We start from the raw sequence: 22,406 nt of genomic DNA, 5'->3' as shown, positions 1-22,406 counted from the left end.
TCATAATTAGGGCAAGAGTTTGCAGGCAATGAAAACAGATTAATTGACAAACGTGAGCAATATCTAATCCTTTAAAGCCTGAAAGTGCCTTGGGGGGAGGGGACAGGAGCCGGCTGTGTGGGGGCGGTGGGGCTCAGATACTGGGCATTGAGAGCCTAGAGGCAGCTGTGCGCTGGAGAGACGGGGCATGAACCAGCTGTGTACAGGGGAGATGAGCAGGGGAGAGGTGCTGTGGACACGGCCGCGAGCAGCTGTGAGTGCCGTCCTCTCTGCAGCATGGTGAGAGAGCCTGGCGTCCCACTGCCGATCCCAGACTTGTATGAGGAGGGAAGAAATTGGCATCAAGTCTCAACCGCAGCCAGCCTGTGCCCTGGGGAGGAGACCGGTGTCTCCAGGGTGAAATCTGGGGGATTGTGACCCTGCATGCCCCACCCACCCTCTGATCAGCAATTCCGGATATTAACGGTGATTCCAGAAACAAAGAGTAATTTTGGGAAAAAATGCAGTCCTAGCGACAATTTCCGGAAAACACTGGCCCTGGTTGTAACATTAATTCCGATAGTCTCAAGATCTAGGCCTGTGTTGATCAGATCTGCCACTCTGCCTTCACGGAGTTCACTCTGCTGGTGGGTTCTACCCCTTTCCCCATTCTGTGTCTGCCTTGTCTATATAGATTGAAACTTCTTCAGGACACGGGCCATCAACGCTTCTCGGTTGGTACTGTGCCTAGCAAAATGAGGACCCACTGTTAGTTGGCCCTTAGGCACTAAGGTAATGAATATGATTTATAATAATCATCTCCTGGCACTTTGAGCCAAGGAAGCCGGCCTTGGGACGTTACTACTTAAAAGTGAGCTGGGCTTAAAAGCATGGAATATTCTTTGTGACAAGTATCCCACAAATTCCACTGACCTCCCTTGTTTTCTTTGCCTTGAGCAGGGTTTCCAGTTTCCAGAACTGATGTGATCTCGCAGCTGGAACGAGGGGAGGAGTCGTGCGTCCCAGACCTTCATGGCTCTAAGAAAAAAGTGCTCCCGAGAGCTGCCTGCATAGGTGAGGCATTGGTTAAACCAACCCCAAAACTGTCAGTGAATACAGGAAACATTTGGGATGCCCTACAAAGACCTTGTGAGCTCTCCAAATTCAGCATTGTTCCCTGCAGATGTAGAATCGTTAGGCAGAGGTCACTCATGGCTTCCCACCTATCCTGACTGACAACTGGCAGCAGGTCCCTCCCCGATCTCGCTGTCCCCTGAAATTTCTTCTGAGATACGGACCCAGAACTGATCCCTTCCTTTCTCTCCTCTGGGGAAGGTTGAAGGGAAAATCAGCTCCTGATAGGTTTGATCTGTCCTGTACACATTTTGGTTCCTTCATCCCTTTTTCCATTCTTCTCTCTGACATTTCCTTTCTCTCTGGCGCAGGCAGGATGCCCTGAGTGTGGGAAACACTTCAAGCAGAGCTCACACCTTATTACACATCGGAAAATCCACACGAGTGAGAAACCTTACGGATGCCCTGAGTGTGGGAAACACTTCATTGATAGTTCATCCCTCCTCTCCCATCAGCGAATCCACACCGGTGAGGGACCCTACATATTCTCTGAGTGCGGGAAAAGCTTCAATCAGAGCTCTACCCTAATCACACATCAGAGAACACACACAGGAGAGACCCCCTACATGTGCTCACACTGGGCTTGATGGACCATTGGTCTGACCCAGTCTATGACCTGTCGTGTGTTCTTATGTAAGCCCTCTTGCGGCCTTGTCTACACAGGCAAGTTTCTGCACAGGAAAGCAGCTTTCTGCGGTGTAACTCCCGAGGTGTGCACGCAATTTTCGTGATGCATGATAGAAAGGGGCCATGACAGGGACACACTGCCGTGCGGGGTCAAAGTGAAGGAGCTGTGACACGCCTACCACAAGGTGCAGGAGGCAAACTGCTGCTCCATATTGGGGCCTAACTAACCCCAGCATCACGGCAAGAATCTACCTAGCAGCTGGAGAAAAAATATGAATGAGAGTCACAGACACCCCCACGTGGCCTGTCTCTTCCCCAATCTCAACACCTGGAAGATTGTCTGGAAGACTCAGAATTTGAACTGCGGAGATTGGTCCCAGGCTGAGAGGGAATTCAGTCTGTGTATTAAGAACTCAACATTGCCTGGAGCAACCAGTGAGTGAGAAAAGCTGTTTGACCCAATTTTTGCTTAGTATATTCAAATTAGAGTTTAGACTGGGAGTCTATTTTCGTTTGTTTTGTAACCACTTTTGACCTCTGTGACCAACACTTATACTCAGTTAAAATCTAACTTTCTGTAGTTAATAAACTTATTTTACTATTTTATACTTACTCCTGAGTTTGTCCAAAGTGCTTGGGAAAGTTGCTCACATGACAAAGGCTGGTGCATGTCCCCTTTATTTTTGATGAAGTGGCGAACTAATTAATGAGCTTACACTTTTCAAGAGAAGGCCGTGAGCCGTGTAAGATGGTACATTTCTGAGGTGCAAGGCTGAGAGCTGGGGAGATATGCTGGTGTCTCTGCATAACTGAGGAGTGGTTTATAGAGCATTCATGCAACTGAGTTGGGTGCTTTGCTGCATGTTGTTGGCCAAATGATCATAGAATCCTAGGATATCGGGGTTGGAAGGGACCTCAGGAGGTATCTAGTCCAACCCCCTGCCCAGAGGAGGACCAATCCCCAACTAAATCATCCCAGCCAGGGCTTTCTCAAGCCTGACCTGAAAAACTTCCAAGGAAGGCGATTCCACCACCTTCCTAGGTAACGCATTTCAGTGTTTCACCACCCTCCTAGTGAAAAAGTTTTTCCTAATTTCCAACCTAAACCTCCCCCACTGCAACTTGACCATTACTCCTTGTCCTGTCCTCTTCTACCGCTGAGAATAGTCTAGAACCAACAAGTTCTCCCTGCTTGTTTCCCAGGCTTCGTGCATTTATGTATAGGGACTTGAGATAACCCGCTGATCGCCCCTCTTTCTCAGGATGAGGCAGGAGCCCTCCTCTCTCCTGCACTCCTGCTCGTGCTTCCTCCTGGTATCCCACTTCCCCACTTACCTCAGGGCTTTGGTCTCCTTCCCCTGGTGAACCTAGTTTAAAGCCCTCCTCACTAGGTTAGCCAGCCTGCTTGCAAAGATGCTCTTCCCTCTCTTCGTTAGGTGGAGCCTGTCTCTGCCTAGTACTCCTCCTTCTTGGAACACTATCCCATGGTCAAAGAATCCAAAGCCTTCTCTCCGACACCACCTGCGTAGCCATTCATTGATTTCCACGATTCGACAGTCCCTACCCCGGCCTTTTCCTTCCACGGGGAGGATGGACGAGAACACCACTTGCACCTCAAACTCCTTTATCCTTCTTCCCAGGGCCACGAAGTCCGCAGGGATCCGCTCAAGGTCATTCTTGGTAGTATCATTGGTGCCCACGTGGAGGAGCAGGAAGGGGTAGCGATCCGAGGGCTTGATGAGTCTCGGCAGTCTCTCCGTCACATCGCGAATCTTAGCTCCTGGCAAGCAGCAGACTTCTTGGTTTTCCCGGTTGGGATGGCAGATAGATGACTCAGTCCTCCTGAGCAGAGAGTCCCTGACCACCACTGCCCGCTGCCTCCTCTTGGGAGCGGTGGTCGTGGAACCCCCAACCCTAGCACAGTGCATCTTATGCCTTCCAATTGGCGCAGTCTCCTTCTGCTCCCTTCCCTCAGACGTATCCTCTGGTCCACTCTCCGCATTAGTACCTGTGGAGAGAACATGAAAACGGTATCTGCCCTGTATCTGCCCTGCTGGTACCTGGACGCTCCCCATTCTTCTTCTGGAGGTCACATGATGCCAAATTTCTTCACCGTCCTCCTGTCCCCGATGTGCAGCCTGCTCTGAATCTGTTTTTTCTATGATTCTCTGTGTGCTGTGTGGATTTGTGTGTGGGTCTGATTTTTCTTAATGCCTGCATGGGCCTGTGCAGTGTGTGATTTTCTCTTTCTCTCTCTGTGTTTCTCTCTCTGTTTGTATCTTCATGTGTAAATTCACTGGAATGTTTAAAAATATCCACAGCTTTGCTAATTTTCACCAGGAATTTTTCTCGGTCAACAAATTCTCACTTGTTCCCTACCGAAGTGTTTACTCTTGGATGGCATCAAATTAATCTATGAAATTCTGAACTGAAACCTCACCTGCTTTTCAGGGATTCTTCCTTAGACTCAGAGGACCAAGAGCTGGAAAATTCACCTAATTCAGTTTAAAGGCAAAGCTTCACTGAGAGTTGAAATTCCAAGCCCTTGTTTACAAAATGAGAAAAAGAGCCAGGGGAAGCACTTCTTTTTGGTTCACAGAATAAAGCGTTTGTCATTTAAGGGTTTGTTTCCCATATTTTAAAACCACAAGGGGTCTTCGTAAACACCCAGTCTGATCTCCTGTCTAGCACGGGCCCGAAACCTGCGCCCGAAGAATTCCTTTCCAACTAGAACAGATCTGTTTAAAAAAAAATAGATCCAATTTTGATTTGAAAATTTCCAGGAATGGAGACTCCACCAGGACTCTGGGTAAGATTTTCAATGGTTAATTCCCTTCCCTGTCAGAAAGCACGCCTTATTTCCAATCTGAATGTGTCTAGCTTCACTTCCAGCCATTGGCTCACATTATACATTTGTCTGTTAGATTGAAGAGCCTGTTCGTAAGTATTGTTCCCCATGTAGGTATTTAGGGAGTGAGATTGTCATCCCCTAAATCTTATCTGAGCTCTTTGTGACTAATTTGCACCTGTCTATTTGTGGACATCTAGATGCACAGTGGAAACATGCCCACATTCTGCTCCTAGTCAGTGGGAAGCTTTGATTTTGATATGGTCTCCAAAGCCCTCGCCAACATCTCGTAGAAGATGGGGGAATCAGGGAAAAACCATCAATTTGTTAAAATTGCAAATGAAGAATAAATTAAGGTGTTTTGCTGTAAAGTCACTTTTCCCTGACTGGGAATTGAACCCAGGTCGTGGCGGTGAGAGCGCCAAATCCTAACCACTAGACCACCAGGGAGAGGAGGATAATGCTGTTCTTCTCAGCTGTGCTACACTTTTAGGCTATTTTCTGTCCAATTTCTGAAACCTTCTTTGTCCATTCCCTGAGTGGCTAAGAGCAGAGCGGGCAGGAACCCCTGTGCTCAGGGTCACAACCTGAGCCCAACCCAAGCCACTGAAACAAACTCAAATGCTGCGTCAGTTTCCTCCACTGGGATCACAGAGCAACACAAAGAAAACCCAGGAGGAACAATCCTCCTCTGCCTTCATTCACCCCATTGCAACCCTCTCAGCAGCCAACGTGGGCCTTCTTCTGGGAAGGACATTGAGCTGATAGGAACTTTGGCATAGAGAGCAAGGGAGGGAGTTTGCTCTCCCTCGGTGTGAGCTGATTGCATTCTGACTCCATGTAACAGGGCTCTGAGTTTTGCCATCTTCTGAATTCTGTGTCCTCAACAAGCAGCCAAAGTGCTGAACCCCCTGGACCCTTCTGCTGGGAGCATGGGGATTGCACAAGAGCTGCAAGCCCTTTTTACCTCTCCTTGTCCTAGTCAGCTTCCCCAGACTTTCCCCACCAGTGGTTTCATCAGACTCTGGAGGAATCTAAGTCCCTGCAGGTTTCCCTCACCCACCTCGTAAGGGAAACAATGATTCCCTTCTCTGACACTCCTGGGGCCACATTTTCTTTGAGGAGCTTCTCCCCAGGGGGTGTGATGTCCTGCAAAGATGCAAAATCACTTACCGTGGAATTCTCTCCCCAGAACATCTGAGACAATATTGACTTAAACAATGAACTAACTGTGATCATCTGCCCTTCCTTCAGTTACTTTGGGTTCTGCTGTTGTTCACCATTTCTGAGTGGAGATTTTAAATCACAGCTATTTCTTCATTAGCATGTCATGGGCTACTATCAGCAGGAGGAAAAATCACTTTTTGTAGTGGTAATCAGGGTGGCCCATTTCAAACAGTTCTCTGTGAGTTCAATCCTTGAGGGGGCCATTTAGAGATCTGGGGCAAAAATTGGGGATTGGTCCTGCCTTGAGCAGTGGATTGGACTAGATGACCTCCTGAGGTCCCTTCCAACCCTGATCTTCTATGATTTTAAGGCAACCCCCATCTTTTCATGGACCCTGTATATATATCTTCCTGCTGTATTTTCCACTCCATGCATGTGATGAAGTGGGTTTTAGCCCAGGAAAGATTACGCCCAAATAAATTTGTTAGTCTCCAAGGTGCCACAAGTCCTCCTCATTGTTTTTGCTGACTAACATGGCTACCACTCTGAAAGGAAATCAGTGTTATTTCAAATGAAATGTGAAGTTGTCTGTTAAAAGGCTGGCTTGGAAATTTCCATTTGTTCTTTTCTCATTCCTCACACCCCGACCCTGCCTAGACAGGAAAGGAGGGGAAATGTGATCATCAGTCAATAGAGGTTTCTGACATGAAAAGGAGACATGAGGCTGCTTGTAGTTAACTCAAAAGAAATGAAAGAGGGGAAACTGCTTTCTGGGAGCTAAATCATAGAAGATTAGGGTTGGAAGGGACCTGAGGAAGTCATCTAGTCCAACCCCCTGCTCAAAGCAGGACCAATCCCCAATCTTTGCCCCAGATGGCCCCCTCAAGGATGGAGCTCACAACCCTGGGTTTAGAAGGCCAGTGCTCAAACCACTGAGCTATCCCTCCCCCCTCAATTAAGGTGTTTTGATGTAAAGTCACTTTTCCCTGACTGGGACTTGAACCCAGGCCATGGCAGTGAGAGCTCCAAATCTCCAGGGAGAGGACAAAGGGTTGGGATTCTTCGAGGCTCATATTTGTTAAGTAGCTGGCAATCTCCAAACTTATGGTCTATTCCTTCCCTCAAAATTCAGGGTAATCCCCACCTTCCGACCCTAAAGTTTCATGAAAGGAAAAAATAATGAGGAAGAAAGCTTGATAAATGACTTGGAGGGAATGAAAAGAAAAATAATCAGAAGCAAAACAAGACACTGTTTCTGCCCGAGGACCCGGAGGCCTTTCATGCCTGAGGCGAACGTGGTAATAACCTACACTGCAAAAACCAGTCGTGGCGAGCTTTTCGCCTCTTTAGTTGAGCTTTCTCAGTAGCCACTGCGTCAGCTATTTCAGCGTTTCTCTTTGAGGAACAGGAGCACAAAGAACACCAATGGCTTCTTTTTTACCTCAGATATCCGTCAGAAACGCTACGACAGCTCCTCCAGTTTCCCCTTCTCACCAGGAGACAAAACGCAGGAAGGCGCCAAACCAAGAAAGCTCACTTTGACTTCACTTTCCCATGGGCATTCCCCTGCCAGCTCCCTGGCACAGCAATACAAGACACAAGAAATGCAGGAAGATAAAGCTGAGTGAAGGAAACCTGCAGGTACTTCGATCCCTCCAGCGTCAGAGGAAACCATTTGTGGGGAAGGGTCCGGCTTACCGAGGAGGACAAAGAGACGAAACATGGACTCGCCGATGCTGTGCAAAACATCATGACACCAGAGCCCATGTGACGCGAGGGTCAGCACTTTGGCTGCTTCCTGCCTGCACAGAGTTGACAAACCGGGGGCAGCCAAAGCTGGGAAACCTGATTCTAGACACTGAGTCAGAATGCTACCTGCTCACGTCAAGTGGAAGCAAATCCCCTCCCTGGCTTTCTATGCCAAAATTATAATCAGCAGAGTGGTTTCCCTGGACAAGCCACTTGGTAGGCGGAAGAAGAAGCGGAGAAGGATGCAGTGGGGTAAATGAAAGCAGAGGAGGATTGTTCCTCTTTTGTGTTGCTCTTGGGATTCTGATGGAGGAACCTAAAGCATAATTTGAGCTTATTTCAACGCTTTTCCTTGAGCTCAGGTTATGAGCACAGGGGTACCTTCACTCTCTGTTCTTGTCCCCTCTGAAATGGGGAATGGACCATTTCCTAAACTGGAGAGAAAGTAGCCTTAGAAAGCATAGAGGGTAGTCAACTATTTTTTGTCAAGGTCCAAAATCTCAGTCAAGATATGATCAAGGTCCAGACTCCAGAGAAAATAATTTTAAAAAATCATAATAATAAGTAAATAAAAAGATTTCAGGGTCCACTAAAAATTTCTGGCTGTCTAGAGTTGGCCCGTGGTACACCTGTTGAGTACCCTTGGTCTACTGGTTAGGAGTCTCGTTGATGCTGCCTTGGTTCCATCCTCAGTCAGGGAAAGAAACTTCTCGACACAATTCTCCATTCAGTCTTCACTGCAAATTAAAAAAACCTCAGAACTTTCACCCCAATAGCTTATTATCTGGCCATTTTGTGCCCTGTCCCTTATAAACACAAAAAGGGGCCTTTTTAAATACCAAAGACTTTGAGAATGGGGGAGAACTGGCTGACTCCAGCTGCCCATCTCTATTCACTTATGTGCCGAATTGAATGAATCTCTTTGGATACACAGCAATCGTGAAGCATAAATCTGCTTCAGTGGATATACTGGAAGCGATATTGTCTAAATAACACCTGGCTTTTTTCAAAACCAGCAGTAGCCACAAGAGGTCCCAGAATCGTCTGAGATTGCCTCTAGCTGACAAAGGGGCCCATTTTTCAGCTAGGAATTCAACTTCTTTGTTCCCTTTTCTCTGCTTTGAGTCTCTTTCCGCTTGTCTCAGGTAGTGTGGCGAGCAAACGCGCAGGTGGGTGAGATAATATCTTTGACTGGGCCAGCTTCTGTTGGGGACAAAGACAAGCTTTTCTGGGACATGCATGGCTACAACTACATAGCAAATGCTCATAAGACATGAATTAGTTCTTCTTTCACACTGGAATGCATCACTTTTGGTGAGACACCAAGAAATTATTTATTAGCCCGTATAACCGTTTCTTCTCCACATGTTGAGATCATCTTTCGGCTGTAATGCCATCCTATATTAAAATTCCAAATGGCCAATTAGCAAGCACCAAAATAAAGAACAGCCAGTTATTAATCTGCCTCACCCCTAGCCCTGCCCAGGATCTCTGCATTGGTTTAGAAAATATTTTCACATAGATATTTGCAAATTGGGAAGTTTTAAACTGTGTCAGCTTCCGTCTAGAAAGAGAGAGTGGTAAGCTAAATTGTTCCAACACAGATTTCCCCATCTACATGAGAGAAAGAATTAGAAAGAAGTAAGGAAAGTGAATCCAAGGTAAATGATTCTGACCTTTCCTTTGAAATGCTCGGTGCAATAAATCAGTGAATATTCCCATAAGTAAACTCCTGTAAGTGACAGAAAAGAGGGCATGGGAAAAGGCTGTCAAATGTTGTGTTAAATTCAATTCATGAGCAAAATTGTGTGGCCATTAAATTACAACCCTAAAATATCGTCAAAGGAAAGAAAAAGGAACAAAAAGTGTGGGAAATACGAGTGTATTTCAGCAAAGGGCTTGGAATGGAGGAAGACCAAAAGTGATCAGTCGGGGGAAAAGGCACTGTTTCTGCCTAGTTTTAAACCAGGGATATTTTGCGTGTGAAGCAAACATGATAACCACCACACTACACTACAATCCATTGCAGAAACGAATTGGGCCCTGTCAAGGTTCCTCCCCCACTCTGAACTCTAGGGTACAGATGTGGGGACCTGCATGAAAAACCTCCTAAGCTTATCTTTACCAGCTTAGGTCAAAACTTCCCCAAGGTACAAAATAATCCACCCGTTGTCCTTGGACTGGCCGCTACCACCACCAAACTAATACTGGTTACTGGGGAAAACCTGTTTGGACGCGTCCTTCCCCCCAAAATACTTCCCAAAACCTTGCACCCCACTTCCTGGACAAGGTTTGGTAAAAAGCCTCACCAATTTGCCTAGGTGACTACAGACCCAGACCCTTGGATCTTAAGAACAATGAACAATCCTCCCAACACTTGCACCCCCCCCTTTCGTGGGAAATGTTGGATAAAAAGCCTCACCAATTTGCATAGGTGACCACAGACTCAAACCCTTGGATCTGAGAACAATGAAAAAGCATTCAGTTTTTTACAAGAAGACTTTTAATAAAAAATAGAAGTAAATAGAAATAAAGAAATCCCCCCTGTAAAATCAGGATGGTAGATATCTTACAGGGTAATTAGATTCAAAAACATAGAGAACCCCTCTAGGCAAAACCTTAAGTTACAAAAAAGATACACAGACAGAAATAGTTATTCTATTCAGCACAATTCTTTTCTCAGCCATTTAAAGAAATCATAATCTAACACATACCTAGCTAGATTACTTACTAAAAGTTCTAAGACTCCATTCCTGGTCTATCCCCGGCAAAGACCCAGCATACAGACAGCCCCAGACCCTTTGTTTCTCTCCCTCCTCCCAGCTTTTGAAAGTATCTTGTCTCCTCATTGGTCATTTTGGTCAGGTGCCAGCGAGGTTACCTTTAGCTTCTTAACCCTTTCCAGGTGAGAGGAGCTTTCCCCTGGCCAGGAGGGATTTCAAAGGGGTTTACCCTTCCCTTTATATTTATGACACGCCCCCCAAATCTCAGCTAGGGTGAAACACTGGCTGGGATTTCTTCCTGGAGCTCTAGGAAAAACAGAGTTAATAAGACACATGCATCTCTAAATATACTACCAAGTACATAAAGACTAACAATATTTTCCACATCTCAAGGACGATTTTAACCAGTTGATTCTGGGAAACTTTCACGGGAGAGTGCATCAGCCACTTTGTTAGAAGCTCCTGAGATGTGTTGGATGTCGAAATCAAAATCTTGGAGAGCTAAACTCCACCGAAGAAGTTTTTTGTTAGTTTCCTTGATGGTGTGAAGCCACTTCAGTGCAGCATGGTCGGTTTGCAGGTGGAAACGCCGTCCCCAAACATACGGGCGTAGCTTTTCCAGAGCATAGACAATGACGTAACATTCTTTTTCAGTGACTGACCAGTTGCTTTCCCTCTCAGACAGTTTTTTGCTGAGAAACACTACAGGGTGGAATTCTTGATCAGGTCCTTTCTGCATTAAAACTGCTCCCACACCACGCTCGGATGCATCTGTGGTTACTAGGAACGGTTTGTCAAAGTCTGGGGCCCTTAGTACAGGGTCAGACATGAGTGTCGCTTTAAGCTTGTTAAAGGCCTTCTGACACTTTTCGGTCCACTGAACAGCATTTGGCTGTTTCTTTTTGGTTAGGTCTGTCAGTGGGGCAGCGATTTGGCTGTAGTGCGGTACAAATCGTCTGTAATAACCGGCCAAGCCTAAGAAGGATTGAACCTGTTTCTTTGACTTTGGGACAGGCCACTTTTGGATAGCATCCACTTTGGCCTGTAGGGGGCTGATAGTTCCTTGACCCACCTGGTGTCCAAGGTAAGTCACTCTGTTTAGGCCTATTTGACACTTCTTAGCCTTAACAGTTAGTCCTGCCTCCCTTATGCGCTCAAGGACTTTTTGTAGATGTTCCAGGTGGTCTGCCCAGGAATCTGAAAATATGGCCACGTCGTCAAGGTAGGCGACTGCATATTCTCCTAATCCCGCTAGGAGACCATCTACAAGTCTTTGGAAAGTGGCGGGTGCATTTCGCAGCCCAAAAGGGAGTACATTAAATTCATACAGCCCGAGATGTGTGATGAAGGCTGACCTTTCCTTGGCAGATTCATCTAGCGGTACCTGCCAGTACCCCTTGGTTAAGTCCAAGGTAGAGATGAACTGGGCCCGTCCCAGTTTCTCTAATAGTTCATCTGGGCGTGGCATTGGATAGTTGTCTGGGCGAGTTACAGCATTTAGCTTACGGTAGTCCACGCAAAAACGTATTTCCCCATCTGGTTTGGGAACTAGAACCACTGGAGATGCCCATGCACTTTCAGAGGGGCAGATTACACCCATCTGTAACATATCCTGGATCTCCCGTTCTATAGCAGTTTTAGCTTGAGGAGACACCCGGTAAGGTTGGATTCTAATTGGGTGAGCATTACCTGTGTCAATGGAGTGGTATGCCCGTTCAGTCAGTCCTGGGGTGGCTGAGAACGTTGGCGCGTAGCTAGTGCACAGCTCCTGGATCTGCTGTCGCTGCATACGCCCAAGGGTCATGGAGAGGTTCACCTCTTCCACACCACCAGTACATTTCCCTTCGTAGTAGACACCTTCAGGCCACTCAGCGTTGTCTCCTCCTTGGGCTGTAAACTGACACACCTTTAATTCTCTGGAATAAAAGGGCTTTAGAGAATTAATATGGTACACCTTAGGCTTTCGGTTGGAGGTGGGGAATGCTATGAGATAATTAACAGCTCCCAGGCGCTCCTGGACCATGAATGGCCCTTCCCACGATGCTTCCATTTTATGGGCCTGGAGCGCCTTTAAGACCATGACCTGGTCTCCTACTTTGAAGGAACGCTCTCTGGCATGTTTATCATACCAGGCTTTTTGCTCTTTTTGAGCATCCTGTAAGTTTTCTCTAGCAAGGGCTAAAGAGGTTCGGAGGGTGTTTTGTAGGTTGGTTACAAAGTCCAGAATGTTAGTTCCTGGAGACGGTGTAAATCCCTCCCATTGCTGCTTCACCAACTGCAATGGCCCCTTAACCTCACGGCCATATACAAGTTCAAATGGGGAAAACCCTAAACTGGGATGTGGTACAGCTCTGTAGGCAAAGAGCAACTGCTGCAACACTAGGTCCCAATCATTGGAGTGCTCATTTACGAATTTACGTATCATGGCCCCCAAAGTTCCATTAAACTTCTCCACCATGCCATTTGTTTGATGATGGTAAGGAGTGGCAACCAAGTGATTTACCCCATGAGCTTCCCAAAGGTTTTTCATAGTTCCTGCCAGGAAATTAGTCCCTGCATCTGTGAGGATGTCGGAGGGCCAACCTACCCTGGCAAAAATGTCTGCTAGTGCCTGGCACACACTTTTAGCCCTGGTGTTGCTTAGAGCTACTGCTTCCGGCCATCGGGTGGCAAAATCCATGAAAGTCAGTATGTACTGCTTTCCTCTGGGTGTCTTTTTCGGAAAAGGACCCAGAATATCCACAGCTACTCGCTGAAATGGAACTTCAATGATGGGGAGTGGTTGTAGAGGGGCTTTGACCTGGTCATGGGGTTTTCCCACTCTTTGGCACACCTCACAAGACTGGACATAGGTAGAAACATCCTTGCCCATTCCCTCCCAGTGGAATGACCCCCCCAAACGGTCTTTGGTCCTGTTCACCCCAGCATGGCCACTAGGGTGATCGTGGGCTAAGCTCAAGAGCTTGGCCCGGTATTTAGTTGGAACTACCAACTGTCTCTGAGGATGCCAGTCTTCCTGGTGTCCACCAGAAAGAGTTTCCTTGTATAAAAGTCCTCTTTCTATAACAAACCTGGATCGATTAGAAGAGCTGAGAGGCGGTGGGTTGCTCCGTGCCGCCGTCCAAGCTCTCTGGAGGCTTTCATCTGCTTCCTGTTCAGTCTGGAACTGTTCCCTTGATGCTGGAGACATCAGTTCCTCATGGGATTGTGGACCTAGGCTTGGTCCCTCTGGAAGCGATATAGGGGATGGAGCTGTTTCTGTTGACTGTGAACCGCTCTCCGCTGGTGCACTATGTTGGGATTCAGGCTCCGGCTGAGCCTCTTGTGTAGGGTTATCGGCTGCTGCCAGTTCAGGTTCGGTGGGGCCCTCTGGTGTTGAGGTTGCAAGTACTGGATTCAGTGCTGACACGGGGTCTGGTGTTGGTTGTTCGGCTGGTTCCGGTTCTGGGACTGATTCCGTCTGGGTCTCTGGGACTGGATCCACTACTACTGTTGCAGACATTGGCCTGGGGTCCAGGTCCATCACCTCTGACCGGGTCCTGATAGAAGTTTCCGGAACAGAGCTAGGCCTCACGGCTTGTTTAGCCTGGCTGTGGGTGACCGTTCCCACCCTCTTGGCCGGCTTCACATGCTTGGCCAAGTCTTCCCCCAACAGCATGGGGATGGGATAATCATCATAGACTGCAAAAGTCCACATTCTTGACCAGCCCTTGTACTGGACAGGCAACTTGGCTGTAGGCAAATTGAAAGAGTTGGACTTGAAGGGTTGAATCGTCACTTGGATCTCTGGGTTGATTAAATTGGGGTCCACTAAGGAAGCATGGATAGCTGACACTTGTGCTCCGGTGTCCCTCCACGCGGTGACCTTCTTCCTGCCCACACTCACAGTTTCCCTCCGCTCCAAGGGTATCTGGGAGGTATCTGGGCCTGTGGACCTCTGGTGTGATTCCGGTGCAATGAACTGTAATCTGTTGGGGTTCTTGGGGCAGTTGGCCTTTACATGCCCCAGCTCGTTACATTTAAAACATCGTCCAGCTGACGGGTCACTGGGGCGAGGAGGGTTGCTGGAGAAGGGGGTGGTGGGACGATAAGGGGTCTGGAGGGTTCTTTGGGAGGTAGGTGGGGCCTTGGGCAGCCCCCGGTAATAGGGTGTGGTCTGGGGTGGTCCCTTCTGGTCTCCGCTCCAACTGCGACCAGTTTTCTTCTTCTCTGCCACCTCCACCCATCTGGCTCCAATCTCTCCTGCCTCGATTACAGTTTTGGGTTTCCCATCTAGGATGTATCTTTCTATTTCCTCAGGAACACCCTCTAAGAATTGTTCCATTTGCATTAGGAAGGGCAAATTCACTGGAGATTCAACACTTGCTCCTGATATCCAGGCATCCCAATGTTTCACAATGTGGTAGGCATGTCGGGTAAATGACATGTCTGGTTTCCACCTTAGGGCTCGGAACCTCCGATGCGACTGCTCGGGTGTTATCCCCATTCTGACTCTCGCCTTGGATTTAAACAGTTCATACTTGTTCATGTGTTCTTTAGGCATTTCAGCTGCCACCTCAGCTAAGGGTCCACTGAGCTGCGTCCTCAGCTCTACCATGTATTGGTCAGTAGAGATGTTGTACCCAAGGCAGGCCCTTTCGAAGTTTTCTAAGAAGGCCTCCGTAGAGCTCTGGCTAGTTCCAGCCTTTGTCGAGCCATGGATTTTGTCATTCTAACCTCTCTGTTTTTAACTAACTTTACACCCAAGGTTTAGAAATAAACAAACAAAACTTGGCTGTAAAATTTTGCTGTGCTGGAATAGAATACCTATTCTCTGATAGTGATTGTCAGCCTACAGAAAAAGACAATTCCCTTGTCTCTGCTCTGGGCCCAAATCAAAGCAAAAAACCTCCAACTACTTGGAAACCTGCTTACCAGCAGCCCAAAGGAAAAAAAAATTCCTTTTCAAACCTGTGCTCCTTGTAAAACAAAAAAATCAAAATCCTAAAAAAAAACAACCCTGCCACTTTTGTCTCCAGGCAAATGGGTAGAACCCACACCCCCTATTTACTTTTAGGAAGAAAAGAAAAAAAAAAAAACTCTGGGTTGGAAGACTGTGAATTTCCCTGCAGGAGTTAAGTACCCTGCCTCCAAGCAAAGAAAACCTGCAATTCACAAAGATAATCCCCTTTTGTCTCTGCTTGGCCACAAAGCAGAGAAAAACCAAGCTGCTTTCAGTTTCAGCTGCTTTCTGGACATCCTTTCCAAAGGAAAAAAAAAATTCCTTTTTAAAATCTGTATTTCTAGTTCAAAAAATCTCAACTGGATCTCAAAATGATTTCAGGTTAATCCCACCACTATGCCACCATGTCAAGGTTCCTCCCCAACTCTGAACTCTAGGGTACAGATGTAGGGACCTGCATGAAAAACCTCCTAAGTTTATCTTTACCAGCTTAGGTCAAAAGTTCCCCAAGGTACAAAATAGTCCACCCGTTGTCCTTGGACTGGCCGCTACCACCACCAAACTAATACTGGTTACTGGGGAAGAGCTGTTTGGACGCGTCCTTCCCCCCAAAATACTTCCCAAAACCTTGCACCCCACTTCCTGGACAAGGTTTGGTAAAAAGCCTCACCAATTTGCCTAGGTGACTACAGACCCAGACCCTTGGATCTTAAGAACAATGAACAATCCTCCCAACACTTGCACCCCCCCGCCTTTCGTGGGAAATGTTGGATAAAAAGCCTCACCAATTTGCATAGGTGACCACAGACCCAAACACTTGGATTTGAGAACAATGAAAAAGCATTCAGTTTTTTACAAGAAGACTTTTAATAAAAAATAGAAGTAAATAGAAATAAAGAAATCCCCCCTGTAAAATCAGGATGGTAGATATCTTACAGGGTAATTAGATTCAAAAACATAGAGAACCCCTCTAGGCAAAACCTTAAGTTACACAAAAGATACACAGACAGAAATAAAAAGAAAAGGAGGACTTGTGGCACCTTAGAGACTAACCAATTTATTTGAGCATGAGCTTTCGTGAGCTACAGCTCACTTCATCAGATGTTTACCGTGGAAACTGCAGCAGGCTTTATATACACACAGAAATCATGAAACAATACCTCCTCCCACCCCACTGTCCTGCTGGTAATAGCTTATCTAAAGTGATCAACAGGTGGGCCATTTCCAGCACAAATCCAGGTTTTCTCACCCTCCACCCCCCCACACAAATTCACTCTCCTGCTGGTGCTAGCCCATCCAAAGTGACAACTTTGGATGGGCTAGCACCAGCAGGAGAGTGAATTTGTGTGGGGGGGTGGAGGGTGAGAAAACCTGGATTTGTGCTGGAAATGGCCCACCTGTTGATCACTTTAGATAAGCTATTACCAGCAGGACAGTGGGGTGGGAGGAGGTATTGTTTCATGATTTCTGTGTGTATATAAAGCCTGCTGCAGTTTCCACGGTAAACATCTGATGAAGTGAGCTGTAGCTCACGAAAGCTCATGCTCAAATAAATTGGTTAGTCTCTAAGGTGCCACAAGTCCTCCTTTTCTTTTTGCGAATACAGACTAACACGGCTGTTCCTCTGAAACCTGACAGACAGAAATAGTTATTCTATTCAGCACAATTCTTTCCTCAGCCATTTAAAGAAATCATAATCTAACACATACCTAGCTAGATTACTTACTAAAAGTTCTAAGACTCCATTCCTGGTCTATCCCCGGCAAAGACCCAGTATACAGACAGACACAGACCCTTTGTGTCTCTCCCTCCTCCCAGCTTTTGAAAGTATCTTGTCTCCTCATTGGTCATTTTGGTCAGGTGGCAGCGAGGTTACCTTTAGCTTCTTAACCCTTTCCAGGTGAGAGGAGCTTTCCCCTGGCCAGAAGGGATTTCAAAGGGGTTTACCCTTCCCTTTATATTTATGACAGGCCCAGCCTTGGATGTCCCCTTCTAAGGCTTTCTCAGCTGCCAGTGTATATCCGCTCCCTCAGTTCCCTTTTGAAGAACAGGACAACAAAGAACTTACTTTCCAAACTCAGACAGGCATCAGAAAAGGTGCAATGTCTCATCCAATTTGCCCTTCTCACAATGAGGCCAAAACGCAGGCAAATCTCATAAGCAAGAAACCTCACATCCACTCCACTTCTCCATGGACATTTCCCTGCCAGCTCCTCGGGAGCAACCAACAAGACAAGAAACCAAAATGCAGTAAAATCCAGGGCACGTTTCACACCACAGGTTTCACTGACTGCGAAAGGTCATATAGCAATGTTTTGCCTTTTCATACCTGAAGATTTGGTTATTCTCTCCTTCCCTGAACTGGAATGGAAAGCGAGGAGATAGGTGTGAGAACAAGCACTCCTAAGCAAAGGAAACAAGGCACCCAGCATATACCCCATCAGCAGAAGATTAAAACCTGGGCTACACTACACAGTTAGGCCTGCCAACAGCATTTTAGGTTGTCCTAATTACCTCACGGTGCACACTACAGCCTTGCCCCATCTATGTAAGTGCCCTGCTACACCCACATAGTAACTCCAGCTCCTCAAGAGGCACAGGGATTAAGTTGGGGTCCTTAGGACAACCCAGTGTCTGTGTAGACACTGCCTTACTCACAGGGGCTGCTGGCTGTCTTGCCAATGTCATGGCTTCCAGCTGGCTCCCTTCATGGCTGCCCTCCGCTCCCTGATCCCAGCGGGGCTGCACCTGCCTGGCTCCTCGCGGGGCTGCTGCACGAAAGCTCCCGGCTCCCTGCGCAGGGAGCCGAGAAGCCTGGGCACTTGGCCCCCGCCCCCACTCCTGGCTGGGAGCAGGCAGGCAAGAAGCCCAGGTGGCCGGCTCCCACTCCAGGGAGGAGATGGGGAGTCAAGAGCCCAGGGGGCAGCTGGGCTCCCAGTGGGCAGCTGCGCGGAGTGAAGAGCCCCGTTTCTCAGCCCCCCCACACTGCCCCTCTTCATTCGGTGGAAGCACTCCTGGTGAAGACACACTCCGCCGAGAGAAGGAGGGGAGTGGGGACAAACTCAAATTAAGCTTCCGCTTCCTCCATCACGATCACAAGAGAAACTGAAAGAAAACTCAAGAGGAACAAGCCTCCTCTGCTTTCATGTGCCCCCATCACAACCCTCCCTGCTTTGTTTTCTGTCTGCATTTCCTTTTGAAACTGCAACGGCTGCTCCAGAAAACGATCATGTCTCTGAATTCACAGCAACATCCTAAGGATGATAAAAGTATGAAGGAATTCACGGTCCTTTATGACATAATAATAATTAATAATTAATACATTATTATTTGTATTGCAAGATTAATCTTTCCATTTTGCAGATTCAGCTCCACATTGATTCTTGTTGCTCTTTGCAATGTATCTATCTATCTTGGCAACAGTATTTGCTGTTGTTTCAGGTGGAGCACTCAGCGTGTTATGTTTTTCTGACAATCTGTGTCTCGAAAATTCTAGCCAATATGCCTGGAACTTCCAAGAACCGTCAAATTATGAAGGAATTCCAGGTCCTTTTTTATATTACCATTTATCAGTCGTTATTATTTGTAGAGCAAAGATTAATCTTTCATTTTTTTAGATCCAGCTCTACGCTGATTCTTGTTGCTATTTGCCATGTATCTATAGCTATCTAGCTATAAAGGCAACCGGTTTTTGCTCTTGTTTCTTTGTATTTGTACACTGCAACTTTTCAGCCCAAGCCACAAGACCCTGATTAATGTGACACCAGCCAGCCATGGGTGATTCATTGCACTGTAGACATATCCCAACGTTATGTCTCCACAGCGATTAAAACACCCAGGGCACCTGTCTCAGAGCCCGGGGCAGCTGACTCAGGCTTCTGGGGCTGCAGCTGCAGGGCTATAAAATGACAATGGAGACAGATGGGCTTGAGCTCAATCTCTGAGGTCCCATGAGGGGTGAGGGTTTCCAAACCCAGGCTTCAGCAGGAACACCAGTATCTGCACCCCACTTTTCAGCCCCACAGCTTGAGCTCCAGAAGCCCACATCAGGTGACCCAGGCCAGCCCTGCTGCCATCTTTATCCCGGGAGAGAGAGACTCTACGGGGACGTCTCCATTGCAGTGTCAGCCCAGGGGTGGCAGGCTGTGCTCAAAGCAGCACCCTGGAAGCCCCATAGTCACCACTCTCATACAATTAAGGGATGGTTTGTACAAAGTCGGCCTGGTGAGCTATCATTGTAAAAGTCGTGATCTGTTGAAGGCTAATACCTGGGTGGATGGTGTGTGCTAGGCTTGTCTGGGAAGTGGTGGAGTTTTGCTCTGGGTGCGTCACTGAAATATGTGATGAGGCTGGGAAATGGCCACCGCCAGCCTTTCCGGTGTGACGCTGGAGGAGCCAGACTCGCTGCTGGCCCAGTGAAGGTATCCACGCTCCCAAGGACTCTCCCAGGAACCGTGTACAATGCGGACTCCTCCGAGACAGCCCAGAGACAATGGACACTGCTTGACTCACATCAAGGCAGAGGAACTTCCGAACAAGTTGGAAGAAATTATGAAAGAGGGGAAGAGACGTCATGACTTGGCCTCTCTCCCCCGCAATTCAACACCTGGAAACACATCGGGAGGACAAAGACTGAACTGAAATAATTCAGAGATCAGAAGAGAAGAATAATAATCCATTCAAATCAAAGTCCCCAAACAGACTAGTATTGGTTTCTCAGCAGAAAACTTTCCATGTGGGGGATTTTGTTTTCCCACTCAGACCTTGCCAAGGGAAGCAGAGAGAAAATCTTTGACTTGCCTCCTTCAGAACGCTTGGCCTAGACACTCTAGCTGTGGGTCACTGTCGTGGCCTTGCTGAGAACAGGGGCATTTTAATAATTTGCAGAGGTCCCAGGGTGTTTGGGGGAGATTATGAGGCTATTACCTTTTGAGATAAAAGCTAAGAAATACAGAACGAGACAATTCTTTCATACATCTGGCCTTTAGACATATTTCATTTAAAGCAGGGGGTCTAACATGCTGTGAGAAAGTGGAAATGTTGGAAGCTCAAATAATTCAGTTTTTTCTAGGTCTTGTGCGTGTGTAAATGGCACAACATGTTAATTTATAAGCACATCGTTCTTAATTTCATTAAATATTATGTGGTGTGTTAACTATATCAAGTGGGTTGTACAACACAATGACTTTTCCATGCGTTGCCCAAAACATATTTTTAGTATTATTTACATGCACCGAACTCCTTGAACATAAAGTTGTTTATTTCATTCCTGTGCAGTGTGTTGGGAGCTCAGTTAATTGAGTGTATTGTCACTCTGTGTGTGTGTGAGGTACAACACGATAATTTAGTGATGCTGAAAACGTTCCCTTCTCCCTCCGGAACTGCCTTGGAATCACCTTCCCTTTGTAGATTAATCTACTCCTGTGTCTGTATGAGGAAAATATGGTTTCTATGAAAAAAACTCATTGTTTATTTAAAAGGACTGACACCAAACGGCCACACTATGGGGATACAACACCATGAGTAAGAACAGGAGGACTTGTGGCACCTTAGAGACGAACAAATTTATTGGAGCATAATCTTTCGTGAGCTACATCAGATGCATGCAGTGGAAAATACAGTGGGGAGACTCCTATACACAGAGAACATGAAACAATGGGGGTTACCCGACACACTGTAACGAGAGTGATCAGGTAAGGTGAGCTATTACCAGGAGGAGAGCCGGGTGGGGTGGGGGGAACCTTTTGTAGTGATCATTGGAATTAATTTGCAAACTGGATACAGTTAACTTAGGCTTGAATAAAGACTGGGAGTGGATGGGTCATTACACAAAGTAAAACTATTTCCCCATGTTTATTTCCCGCCCCCACTGCTCTCACATGTTCTTGTCAACTGCTGGCAATGGCCGACCTTGATTACCACTGGAAATCAGAGAAAAAAAGACGAGAGCAGAGTGGTTTCTAGACACCCACCCATCCATCTAGTACAGACACACAGACTTTTCTAAGGCATTAACTTTTCCTTCTCCTTTATGATTCTTTAATGCCTCTGGAAATACCAATTCCTAGAGGCCCCTTTCACAGAGCAAACAACCACAGAGCAATGAGAAAGCTGGGGGCTGCCAGGTTGTTGAGGGCAAGTCTTGAAAGGGATGCCCAAACAATCCAGCTGGATCCCCGGCAACCAGATGTGGGGATTAGCTGCACAGCTGTGGCTGCTGCTCTGAGGGGAGCGGCATAAACTACCTGCCTGTGGATGCAGCCCACCAGCTGGTTCTCCTGGGGCAGATGGTGAGTGGTTGGGCAGGGATGGTGCACCGGCTGGGGTCTGAAATATGAACAGGGGTCTAAGGAACCTCAGCATCACAGTCATCAGGAGTCCAAGCTGCTTGGGGTGAGCTTGTGGGCAATGGCCCAACTGGATTGTTTGTGCATCCCTTTTGCCACGTCCCTTGTGATCCACCAGGGCTTGCAGCACCATGGAAGAGTACCCCTTGCGGTTTATGTAGTGGCCGCCCCGCTGTTCCAGGGCCAAGAGAGGGATATGCGTTATGTCTATCGCCCCGCCGCAGTCAGGGAACCCCAGCGCATTAAAGCCATCCACACTGGTCTGCACATTTCCCAAAGTCACGACCCTTGATAGCAGCTGATCAATGATTGTGTTGGCTATTTGGATCACAGCAGGCCCCACAGAAGATTTGCCCACTCTAAACTTATTCCCGACTGACCGCTAGATGTCGGGCGTTGCAAGCTTCCGCAGGGCTATGGCCACTCACTTCTGAACTGTGAGGGCGGCTCTCATTTTGGTGTCTTTGCACTTCAGGGCAGGAGACAGCAAGTCGCAAAGCTCCATGAAAGTGGCCCTTACGCATACAAAAGTTTCTCAGCCACTGGGAATCATCCCACACCAGCAACGCGATGAGGCCCCAGCAGTCTGCGCTTGTTTCCTGGGCCCAGAATCGGCGTGCCACGGCATGAACCTGGCCCAGCGCCACCATGATCTACAAATTGCCACACGCCGTGCCATCTTTGTCCATGTCCTCATTAGTATAGTAATCGCACGGTCGTCGTTTCCTCGCCCCGTTTTGCAGGGACTGCACATACTGCTGGATAATGCGCGAGGTATTTACAGTGCTCAAAACTTCAGCGGAGATCTGAGCGGGCTCCATGGCACCTGCACGGGTAATCCTGGAAAACGGGCGCGAAATGTAGGAGAGCAGAGCGGCAGGGGAAGAGGT

The 22,406-nt window shown here is 47.4% G+C and overlaps 1 protein-coding gene and 1 non-coding gene across 2 annotated transcripts in view; one reads left to right on the top strand and one right to left on the bottom strand.

Annotated features, from left to right (window-relative positions):
- The window catches only part of LOC140904567 (uncharacterized), a 708,751-nt gene that overhangs the window by 417,438 nt on the left and 268,907 nt on the right, over positions 1-22,406 (top strand). Inside the window, 1 exon segment of the mRNA XM_078851059.1 lies at positions 1,429-1,679. Within this exon segment, the coding sequence (XP_078707185.1) occupies positions 1,429-1,679 (251 nt within the window).
- On the bottom strand, positions 4,967-5,038 carry TRNAE-CUC (transfer RNA glutamic acid (anticodon CUC)). The gene has a single exon. It is a non-coding gene; the product is annotated as a tRNA-Glu (tRNA).

The sequence above is a fragment of the Lepidochelys kempii genome, unplaced genomic scaffold, assembly GCF_965140285.1.
Source record: "Lepidochelys kempii isolate rLepKem1 unplaced genomic scaffold, rLepKem1.hap1 scaffold_29, whole genome shotgun sequence".
NCBI classification, from domain to species: Eukaryota; Metazoa; Chordata; order Testudines; family Cheloniidae; genus Lepidochelys; species Lepidochelys kempii.
The sequence above is the reverse complement of the archived record's forward strand: the minus strand, read 5'-3'. Positions and strand labels throughout refer to the sequence as shown.